Source organism: Centroberyx gerrardi, chromosome 10 (genome assembly GCF_048128805.1).
Source record: "Centroberyx gerrardi isolate f3 chromosome 10, fCenGer3.hap1.cur.20231027, whole genome shotgun sequence".
In the NCBI taxonomy this organism is placed as follows: Eukaryota; Metazoa; Chordata; class Actinopteri; order Beryciformes; family Berycidae; genus Centroberyx; species Centroberyx gerrardi.
The window spans coordinates 17,836,397-17,848,591 of record NC_136006.1 but is presented as its reverse complement, the minus strand read 5'-3'; the positions used below and the strand labels follow the sequence as shown (position 1 = coordinate 17,848,591).

The window sequence follows — 12,195 nt, the reverse complement described above, 5'->3', positions numbered from 1 at the left end:
CTGGATGCAAAAGTCCACCAAAATAATTATCAGACAAAGCTTCCAAGTCACTGACTCACCATTTTCTATTGAACCACTACTGAAATGCAGAAGCACCGTTTCCTGACATGGAAGCATAATTTCCGGTGCAGCTGTGATTCGACAGCAGACCAGGGTGCCAGCGAGTCTCACCATTTCCTAATCTATGGGTTTCTGTGGGTGGAAATGGATTGCTCTGTACGTGAAGCATCATCAACCCTTTCCACCCCCGGCCTCTTGCTCCACCTTGTCCTTGCCGGAGCCTGGACCCTCCCCTATGACATGCCCAGGTTTGCCCGTTAACACAATCCTAAATCCCTCTCTGGAACGCTGCAACTCCTCCACTAGTGTTGCTATGGACCTGGATTAGCAATGGTGTATGAAGGCTCCCCAGTGGGCTCCAGTCATGGTGTTTCTGCTGAAGGCTGAGTCTGGGAAGGCGCTGATTACGATCAGTGTAGTCGCAAAGCATCAGCCTACTGGTTTATAATCATAAATTAATTTCCACTTTAAGTACGGAAGAGTATTGGGGCCATTGTAGGTGTTTTTTTTGTTTTTTTTACCACAGCTAGGGGGAGGGGGGTAATACTCAGAGAAAAAACTCAGAAATTTGTGGAGAAAAAGTCAGAAATCTGCGAGAAAAGAAACTCAGAAATTCTTTTTTCTTGCAAATTTCTGTCTTTAATCTCAGAAATTGTGGAGTTTTTTTCTCAGAATATTACCCCCCTCCCCCCGGCTGCGGTAAAAAAAAAAAAAATCACCTACAATGGCCCTAATACTCATCCGTACTGAAGAGCTGAATGAGGAAGGGGATGATGTAGGATGAAGAGTCTGAATGACAGTAGAAAGATAGGAATGAGAAATGAGAGAAAATTAGAAGATGGAGAGAAGTTTCAGAAAGTTGGGTCCCACCAAGATCTTCACCATAGCAATCGAACACAGTTACATAACAGTAGCTGATTATTGTCCCACTACTGTACCACCACTTCTTTTCCTTTCCCTGTCCCCCCCTCCCCTCCCCACCTCCTTCCCCAGAGTTACTCCTGGGCAGATTAGCAGTCTTACTCTGAGGACAACGTCTGATTGTTGTGAGAGGGTCCGGAGTGTGTGGCTGTCGTGTGTGAAGGCTGAGTTGAGCGAGTGAGTGTAAGTTTGAAGCTTGTCATGTGTGGGGTCCGCTATGCATGTTAACACACACGGGCTATAGGGTGAGCCGGTATGGCTAAATGCCTCTGACTCAGGGCGATAAGAGGCTTGCAGTATCAAACAAGCCTTATGTCAAAGCACTCTGCTCTTTGATCCACTGATCTCCTGCAATATTTATTGTTCACAATTACTGCCGAGGTCAGAGAATGGTGGCCCATAAAATTCAGCAGACAAAAAATCATTCAGATGGAATTAATCCTCAAATGTAGTGGAGATATATGGAGACATATGTAGTAGATATATTTGAGGAAGGGTTAGGGTTACACACCACACACACACTTACACTTTTAACTTGCATGGGCAGTTGTAGAGGGCTCACACAACAATCACTCTGGAGATACAGCATTTACCTTGAGTCTAAACCCGCTCCAGCAGATGGATCCTTGGTTCCAAGGCCCAACTTCAGCAGTTATTTGTTTTATTTTCTAAATGCTGAGAGATGAGTTGTGGCTTGTGAGCGTAACGTCCAGCATGGCGTTTTGACTCCTGACTGGTGACAGACTGCTCTCCTCGTCTGTCAGTCACAACTCACTGCCGGCTCCAATTCACCATGTTCGCGTCAAGTGTTGCATCTCAGGTTGCAGCTGACAGCATCCTCCTGCTCTGTCATACAAAGCCTGCCATATGTGCACACAAAATCCAGGTGTAACATAATTCGACACACACATGGTTTATGTAATGTACCGGAGACGTCTCTGGATGCCTGCTGTTGGTACAAGTATAGTGTGTGCACACGTGTTTGGAGGAGAGTGAAAATGAGTGAAGACACACTGCAACAAACAGGAACACAGCTTTGAGCTGCGACTCGGGTCAAACAGACCATTGACGACAAACAAAACGTGCAACTCAAAAGCATCACGCTTGCCAGCCTGCTAAGCTGAGAGAAACAGGGAGGCAAAAAGGAGAAACTGAATAAGACGCTGAGATAGGGAGAGAACCTTTGAAAAGGGAAGAGAGAAGAGAAAAAAGCAGTTAGTGGCCCTTGGCAGGTGATGTAAAGGGATTAGCAGATTGCGAGAGGCAGAATGCACTCGCCCTGCCATCCTTTAGTTCTGCTTTAAAGAAGAGGTCTCTCTGCATTGAGCCTCCGGAATGAAGTCACCTTCATATGCAAATCAAACCCGGACACATTCAAACCAGCAAAATGGTTGGATTGGTTTCTGTAAATAAACACACACACACACACACACTGCCCAACACTTGTGGTGTATCTCTTTTGGGTAAAAATGCTACAAAATCTCTTTGAAATCTTATGTATGGATATCTTATGTATCTTTTTAAGAAGTGGCATCAAAATTTCAATATGATGGGAAACTGTGACCCAAACTCCACACAGAAGGATAATACAGTATAATGAATAAGTTTGTACATTCTTCAGGCTGTTGTACAATAAATAGATATTCTCACACCAAGGGTTTAGTCACAATACGTACACATTTATAAGACATTAAAATCAATCTTTATTATTGTTATTATATACTGTACAGTCTACTTACATGATATGAGTAGAATTAAAAGTACATAGAATTAATATACAATAAACATATAATTTCCAGTATGAGTGCCATCTATTCAGCAAGTCGTCATCAATAAACATATTGCTTTAGTATCGGTGTTAACTATGTAGTGTGCTTGACAATGGAAAATCGGATTTGTATAAAAGCAGTACATTTTGTTACAAGAGGTCGCTTCATTTTCACCTCATTGCGGTTAAGCTCATGAATGCAAAAATCACTTTTAAAAAAAAAAGACTCATTCATTTCATAATGGTTAATCTTGTCACATTTCAGGGTGCGCATATCACATTTCTTCGTACTCTATTTCTTCGTGTTAGAAATCACCATCAGTAAGGCACTTAGCAAATACAAAACGCTGCTGTACTATAAGTGTTATTGTAACATAAAGGAGCGCTCTTTCATTATCTAAACATTAAGGTCTAATGTGAAGCCGACCGATGAAATCCTGAAAAAGCCTAAAAGATCACATCTCAGGCCATGAGCTCCATTTGCATGTGTCTATATGTTTATGCCCAGAGAAAACCAACAGGCCTGCACATAAACACATAAGTGGCTGCCATTGTGTTTTCCTGGCTAGCTATTGTTTCCCAGTGAACGGAGGTGTACAGCGCACAGGGCGAGGTTTACCCTGCTCCACCCCACATCCACTTCCTATGAGTAAGGCTGGACTGACACTACAAGATTTCTTAGAGATTTCTTGAACTAATTTAAAAGAAGTATGTCATCATGGCCCAATTTTTCAAGATTGGGGTGCAATAATAATAGTGCTGACAAAAACACTGATAAAGGATTTCCACCTTGATCTTTTAAATATGTGCAGGGCGGCCTAACTGAACAAAAGTCTTAGCTGGGCCATAGTTAGCATGACTACGGTGTACTCATTGATCAATGTAGAGGACTGCAGTGAAAAACTCATGTCATAGTTCTAACAATTCGCCTGACATCCTTTTGAGAGCGCACTGATTTTTAATACTTATCTGGGATGGCAGCTTTGGTGCTTTTTCTTTTAGGGTGAGAAATTTACAAGAAATCTTGCTGTGTCCACCCTCAGGGAAACCAAGCCTTCTGATGAACACAGCAGCACAGACTTTGTGTTTTCAGGCACTTGGGAGAAAACCCACATTGTTCATATCCTGACTTTCAGGAAAAGCAGAATAATGTGCTGCAGCTAATAAAACATCAAGTCTTGTAAAAGGCAAAGTGAACTGCCCTGAAAAGGAAAAGGGTTCTGTCGCTCCCTCACACTCGCAGTCCAACCAAGAGTACTACTGCCCTCCTATGCTCGACCGTGAGACTGACACTCTGATGGCGTCAAGAGCGACACAAGTCTGTGAGTCTGAATGGGAAATTAGAGATTTCCTTCAGTCATGCCGCCTGAGGTGTAGTGAAAGAGGAAACGGAAACATCTCAGCCAAAATGTATGAAATGATGTTCATGTATTTTTCAGGGCCACAGTAGAAAGGACTACATTCTGTGCTTTAAATTGTGTGTGTATGTGTGAGTGCTTACGCGGGTGTGTGTAAAGAGAGTGTATACGTGTGTCCTTGTATGTGTGTGTGTGTGTATGTGAGTTTATGCATGCATGCGGGTGTGCGTGTTATAAAGTCTAGCATCAAGTTCGTCTCTGTAGAAAGGTCTGAACACAGCAGTCTGAACACAGCGAGAGACCGGCAGGACTGGGCCGGCCCTGAGGTTCGTAAGGCTCCTCCGCTGCCTCCTATCCCAGAAGCACCCTCTGCAGGCGGTCGGCGGGCACGCTGCTCTCGTCCTCCGACTCCGCGTCGCTCTGGGGGTTGGAGCTGCAGGGAGAGGTGCATTCTGGGGAGCACAGGTAGTGCATGAGGGGCAGCCGGTACTTCCCACAGAAGTCCACAAACTTGATGTGGCGCACGCACGAATCAAAGTACACGCCTGCAGAAAGACGAGAGGGAGAGGGGAAACAAAGTCAGGTTCAGCTGGGCATGAGGTCAGTGATTACTTGTATTGTTCTGTATGACGTGATACATGATACATCATTCACCGCTGTCATAAACGAGGATGTAATCAGGACTACTAACAAATAGGCAGGAAATAACAGGGAGAAAACAGGAAAATACGATATCTTATCACATGGGAGAAGAGTGGGAGAATGGTAATATGTACAAAAAAGAAAAATCACATTCCTTCATAATTGAACAGCATCAAGGTCCTGTCCATCCTTCTAACAATCCATCCATTCATCCATCCAGCCATTTTCCTCAAACACTGGTAAAAATAAAAGTGTCTTACCAGCACACTTGGGGTTGGGGCACTTGCTGGCCAGATTCAGGTAGTGCAGCAGGTGTGAGGGCAGGTCGCAGGGGAAGTAAGGAACATTTCGGCTCTTGATGGTCCGGCCCGCCAGCTCCAGCAGCGAGGGGGGGTCGTAGGTCATCTCCTTGACGAAGCGCACCACCAGCGGGTTGCCACGGAGACTGAGCTCCTGCAGGTGCACCAGGCTGAGGATCTCCCTGGGCAGGTAGGTCAGCAGGTTGTTGTGGAGACTTAGGGACCGCAGCGAGTGGAGCCTGGGGGGAGAGACACATTTTCCTCTACTGTATTTGGCAAAAATGTCATCAGGGAAGCGCAATTAACAGATCCTTGTAGATCAATGATGTACATCATGTCTGTGTTTGTAATTGTGGTCTGTTTGTTGTACATGTGAATTTACAATGAGAAATGGTGCCGCATAGAGCTGAAACAATTAGCTGATCGACAGAAAATGTACTGATTATAATTTTGACAATCGATTAATCATTTTCATCATTTATCAAGTAAAAATACCAAATATTTGTTGGTTACAGCTTCACAAATGCTAAGATTTACTTACTTTTCTCCATTTCATATCATTATAAAATGAATACTTTGGGGGGTTTTTTTGGTTGCTGGTCTGACTAACTAAGCAATTTTAAGAATCACTTTGGGCTCTGTGATGGGCATTTGTCATTATTTTTGGCATTTTATAGACAAAATGATTAATCAAAAAAATCATTGATAGATTAATCCATAATGAAAATAAAAGGTGGTAGTAGTTGCAGCCCTGGGGCCGCATGATAATTTTCAGCGTAATCTGAACATTCCCGCTCTCGTCTCATCTCTCAGAACATTGTATACTACAGGCAAGACTAGCTAGATGTTGTTGGTGTGTGCTGCGGTTACCTGGTGAGCTGTGGGGGAACACTTTGGATGCGGTTGTCACACAGGACCAGGTAGCTGAGGTAGGGCAGGTTGGCCAGCTCCGGAGGAATGGCTGTGATGAGGTTACCACCCAGATACAGCAGCTCCAGACTGGTAGAGAAAAATAATTAATTTTGAATCCCTTTATATTCTCAGCAAGTACTGAAAAATAGTACAAAATAGTGTATAAAACCTGTGTTCTTTCAGACAAAAACGTAGCCACAGTTTGCTAATGTATGGTTTTCAGAGGATAGAGTGCACCTTTCAATACATCGGTACTACTCAGCCTCTGCAGATTGTATTTACATTGCTGCTGTATATCACAAGGACATACAAGCCATTTATAAGAACAGCATCAAAGACATGGCAGCTATGTTTATCGTTGAAGGGTGAAGATGTTACAAAAGAAATTGCTCTGGGCAGCTGAACTAAAAGCGTCTGAAAGCAGACACCAGAGGAACACTCTCCGAACACATACCACATGGGGGTGCTGAAAATGCATGGGTTCTAGCTTAAATGTTTTGTGTGCATGTGTGTGTGTCTATCTGTGTCTGCAGGGCTATGCTTACACAAATGCTCCAAAAGCCGAGAGAGGAGAAATATTGCGAAAAGTCCCAAATATTCACAGATCAGCAGGACATCTCCAAGTATATGAATTTCGACTAGATTATGCGAAACTATACACGACAGTGTGACTACTCTATAGCTACTGAGATTAGTAGACACAACAAAATGGATATGTGCATGTTGTGTGCAGTATTGAGCTCTGGGGAAATAAAGGAAAATGGTGAGTTAATAGAGATATAGAGTACACAGAGGAGATAGGGAGACAGACAGACAGGCAGAGAGAGAGAGAGAGAGAGCGATGGATGGCTGGTCAAAGAAAGCAAGCTGTCAGGCTGTCTGCCTAGTGGAACTGATGACACAGCGACTGGGAGACAGGAGGCCATTATACTGTCCTTGGTGCCTGAGCAAGCCCCCTCTGTCGGGGGAAAGGAGCCATTCAGGGTCCTCTCAATGCCTTAACCAGCATAGTGGCACAAATCAGCCACCAGAGAGAGAGAGAGAGAGGAAAAGAGAGCGCATTGACGTGTGTTCAGGTTAAGGTGTTTATCAGCCACAGTACACAGAGTTCACCATCTTCAGAAGTAAGCAAAACCTGAGCCTTATTTTCTTCAGTGACATCGGGCCAAGGTAACCAAAAGTGAAAATAAAAACATACAATACAAATTATTTACATAGAATGTCAAACAATACCATATGATAATATAATATCTCACTTTTACCATTGTTGACACCAGGGTCTGAAATTAACACATACCAAAAGCCAAATTCTGGTAAAAATATCTTTAGCGGATAAATCAGTAAGACTCACACAACTTTATGAGATGATAACACTTGAATGTCTCTATATACAATCTTTGGTCTTTGCCAGTCGTCAAGCTAACCACATGCACTCTTTCTGACCGTGTGCAAATCAAATCAAAGAAAACGATGTCTCCACATCAAACAGGTTCCTGATTGGCTGCCTGTTACGCTGGCTCTACACAAAGTGGTCACGTCAAAACTTCTGCAAACTTTCCCTCCTTTTTCTCCGTTGCCTGGATGGTTAAATAGCCTAACATTAACGGAAACTTGGCGTTATTCTCATGTGATGAAATGTAGCAGGTGTTAGGCCACTAAGAAGAATAAACGGAGATCAAGACAAAAAAATATCCATTGTATAAGCGAGTGAGCAACTTTTAAATTAAACCTCTAAACCTGCTCTTGTCTCTATTGAATATTGGATTCTATACATTAAATAGCATTGAAAATCGTTAGGGAAACATACTTATATGAAAAACGTATACTATTATTTTGGCCATTAAAAATTATTCTTGGCAGCTAATATTTTTTAGTTTACCTGACCTTGGCAGGAGAGCCAAAAAGCTAATTTTGGATACTGGTTGACATGGTTTCCATGCTCTCCCCTGACTAAATGTCACATCTCAGAATTTCGGGTTTCATAGAAAACTCTTTCTCTTTCCCAGCCATATTTACCACTGTTGGGTCGTTTATGGGTTCAAAACTTGTAATAACCAAATTTCCAACAGCACCTAAAGGCACCATAGGTCAGTCCTTTGGCTGTACTCGATGATGCAATCAAATGAGATGTTGAATCATGCAGTGTTCAGCCTTCAGCATGTGTTCAGTGCTTCATTTGTAGATGGCTAAACAGGTTTGTTGTTTTATACCCTGTTGAACCAATTTTATTTAAAATTTTACATGATGGTGCTTTGAGCAGTGTATGTGGCAAGTTATCTCAGTAAGCCATACTGATGCTGTTTTGCACACCCTCTGCTGCTAATGCTATGCTGTAATCCATACTTTTTTCATACTTTTCATTCATTCATACATCTCTACTTAACATGTTCTAGTGTTAAAATTTTTGGTTGTGTATGTTTATATAACCCCCATTTGCTATATTCTTATTTATCTTCTATTTTTCTGTATCCTGTTACTATTTGCTGCTACAATGACCAAATTTCCCACAGGGATCATTAAAGTTTCATCTTATCTTAGCAAATCCAAAACAGCTACAGATAACAGAAATGGAGCCTTTTTTGTAACAAATGCAGTTGTATGTTTACAAAAGTAGCACGCTAAACAAATGTCATGCATGTTGTGGTTGTACTTTGTGCTTTCCAACGGTGGGAAAAAAGGTAACGCCAATCATAGTAAATGACTAGCATGAATGACACCATTGAATGTGTTTGTGAGGGATGGATGAGTAGGAAGGTTACAGTAAAGGCTGGGTGGAAGCAGTGAATGTAAATGTGGAAATTATGCATGAAGTGCTGGCTACTAAAACATATCACAATGCCCACAATCTCCCTGTGACGGCAAATCATGACAAACTTTTAACCAGTGACCTGATACCATATTGCACCCCTACTAATTAGCCTATAGTAATCTTATTTGGACAGTTCTTAAATATGTAAGCATTAGAAGCATTGCACAACAAATGTTGTGCAATAGGCTACATTGTATTATTTCCATGCCTCTATGCCACTTTGGCATGCTGTAACAAATACTGTACATGGGCTAGTGCACATCCACAAATTGGCCCAATGGTTGAACCCAGTGATCTAGGGAGTCTACAGTCTTACTTGAACAAGCATAAAGTTCATTGTTTCCCGTGTTCAAGGTTAACGTTAATCATGGTTTCTGACAAGTAAGAGTCAACCCTTTATGGTCGCAACATTGTGTATCATCCCTGTATTCAAGCACATTACATTTTTATGAAAGACTAAAGCTAGGCTACTTGTATAAATCCCACACAGGCAATAAACCTGCACATGTGCAATTATGCAATTATATTGCACTATAACTCACTACTGCATTGTATTTATGTGAGTGTGGCAAGCAAAGGAGGGAATGAAGTCAATGCTGGCAGAGGAAGGGAAGGAGAGAAGGGGTTGAAATATGGGTTATGGGTATCTGTAAGAGTGAGAGAGAGGTTGGAGCTGGTTCAGAGGACAGATTACAGAAAGTTCACAGTGCAGAGAAGTAAGCAATCTGAAAGGTCAACTACAGCAAGATGCCCTCAAGATCATAGGGACTGGCTACAGGCAATTACAAGTCCAGTAGCCCTTTGCATCCTCTGCTCCTTATTCACGTTATTAATTACTGACCAAAGGGGCCCCAGTTCCCCACTAATGAGAGAGAGGGAGAGAGGGAGAGAGGAGAGAGAGAGAGAGAGAGAGAGAGAGAGAGAGAGAGAGAGAGGGAGAGAGAGAGAGAGAGAGAGAGAGAGAGAGAGAGAGTGTAGAGGAAAAACCTGTTTCAGTATGAGGCCCTGATGTTTGATCTTTGGTCTGACTTGTGGGTCACTGTGACTTGCTACTGTTAAACCCAGGAACTGATGATAAGGAGAGAAATAAACTCACTCTTTAAAGCTGGCCTCCTTTTCCTGCCAGTTTCACCCACTGTAAGGAAAACTGCATGTAACCAGCCTCCACTAGTTTTAAACCAGACTGCTGCTGCTGCTGCTAAACACACAAACTTTAGTTGTTTTTAAGTGAGTGCCTTATGTGTGTGTGTGTATGGTTGTGGGGATGTATCTGCAGTAAAGACCAAGTATGTTGTCTACTCATTTCCTGCCATGAGTAACTAAGTTAGTACAGCAATGCCCCCCCTCCCTGACACCAATCCAGGATAGCAATCAGAACAACAGCTACGGGACACAGTTATGATTCATATTGCTGTGTAAATTGCTGTGTACTGGACTCCTGACTGGAATTACTGACATTGCACACAGATAGGCCCAGCTTCCGTCTTGTCTCATTACAAACAGTAATATAGGTTAAATAAAAAGGTAGGTTAACTATGACCTCCAGTCAGTGATCATAAGGCAAACAACCCTATACAGAAAAGTCAATTAGCCTATATTTCAATCATATTTTCAGAAATTCTGTATTACCTTATGCCTCTTTTTCCTTCAAATGAGCTACCATCAGTGTGACTAACTATTATGGATCCTGTGAATTTATGTCATTAAGATTTTTGCCAACCCAAATACCGTAGGTTAGTAAACTCTTATTACCCAAATAAAAAGGTGGGCAAGTGAGTTTAGGTGGGTTTACCCTCCACTACATTCATGATTATAAGGAATTCTAGCCTTTTCAATACAAACAACAGATGGTGCTCCAGGTGCTGCCACCCCCAAGCACTTGTTTACAAACTTTTTAATATGTGGAATCTCTTACATATACAGTAGGCCTACATCAGGCCAGGGACATTGTTCCTCAAAGATTGTTGTTGGATATTATCTAGAGCAGACATGTACTGTTACTTATCTCCCCATCAACAGTAGGCATTACTGTTGATGGGGAGATAAGTAACAGTACATTATATAGTCTGTCATTGTGCTATTGACTTGATACTTGATTGATAATATAATAATAATGAAATTAAAATATTCCACGTTTTACGTTACTGGTACTACTTTACCAGCAAAATGTGGAATGCTTACATTTCACTAGGCCTATTATTTCACTGAGTAGAAGTCAACACAATGAGAGAATGTAAATGATGACTGTCTGGATGACAGATTTCCCTCTCGCCACTGTTGTTACTGCAGTATAGACAGATATATAAATATGTCATTTCTAACTATAAAAGCGCCTTACCTGACACAAAATCTTCTCAAATAGGGACCCATGGCCTCGGTGTAACTATTTGGGGGGCCTTGGCATGACACTGACCCCTGGCCGTGTTGGATCCTGGCCTTGCCATTTATGCCTTTTATGCAACAATATCGATTTATAACAAAGTTGTGACAAGGTTGTGAGGTGTGTTTGTGGTATCCCCCTCTCTAGAACCTACCTGGTTACGTTTTCTATCTCTGCAGGTATGCTTTTCAGTCGGTTTCCACCGAGTGAGAGTGATTGCAGGCGATGCAGCTTCACACATTGAAGTGGGATCTCCTCAAATCGGTTCCCACTAAAGTTCAACACCTCCAGCTGCATAGAGCCGAACTCCTTGGGCAGCGAAAACTCGTCCAGGCGGTTGTTCTTGGCTATCAGCGTTTTCAACTTGGTCAGCCGTGTTACGTCTTCACAGATGACCGACAGTCCGTTGTTGCTGATGTCCAAAAACTCAAGGTTGGAGAAAAGGCAGACTGTAGAGGGGAGGGAGGCCAGTCGGTTGTAATTCAGGTAGAGCTGTTTGGTGTCCCTTTTTCTCTCCTCGCTGATACTGTCAACGCTCAAACTGTTCAGACTCAATCGAGAAAAATCAAGCACACCCTCGCCTGGTCCTGCTGCACCTTCGTGAATCTCCATTTCGCAGTTTTAGGGTGAATTTAAACTCAGAACAAAGTTGTCAGTTAGTGGGAATCCTACTGTAGGCTAAACGCCTCCGCAAACCACGAGTTAACGTTATACACTGTAGCTCCAGGACTTGTCGTCTGTTTTAAACGTGGAGAACCAAAATGTCTCTATACATCCACTCGCAACATTTAACCGCATCTCGCTAATACAAATCTAGGTCAGTAATTTAGGACTTGGTCAAACTACTGTAACTATACTGAGTGCTATGTAGTTTGCCAGAGCCTGCCTGTTACACTTAACAATGCAGCCGTTCTTTGCAGAGTTATTTGCGATTCACGTTTAGGGATTGGCTGGAGAGAGACAAGCCCCGCCCTACTACCACCCGTTCATTGGTTAGTATGACGCTCCGTCATATTGCAACAGGGTATTAATGAAGGGATTTGCAC

General features: G+C 42.5%; 1 protein-coding gene across 1 annotated transcript; it reads right to left on the bottom strand.

Moving 5' to 3' along the window:
• Positions 1 to 2,775: 2,775 nt before the first annotated feature.
• Positions 2,776 to 12,044, bottom strand: LOC139918158 (leucine-rich repeat-containing protein 58). The gene is made up of 4 exons (XM_071907442.1): positions 11,304 to 12,044; positions 5,919 to 6,047; positions 5,010 to 5,287; positions 2,776 to 4,652 (listed from the first exon to the last, which is right to left on the bottom strand). Exons 1-4 carry the CDS (start codon positions 11,759 to 11,761, stop codon positions 4,459 to 4,461), a joined length of 1,059 nt encoding a protein of 352 aa, XP_071763543.1. The 5' UTR covers positions 11,762 to 12,044; the 3' UTR covers positions 2,776 to 4,458.
• Between the last annotated feature and the right edge of the window lie 151 nt (positions 12,045 to 12,195).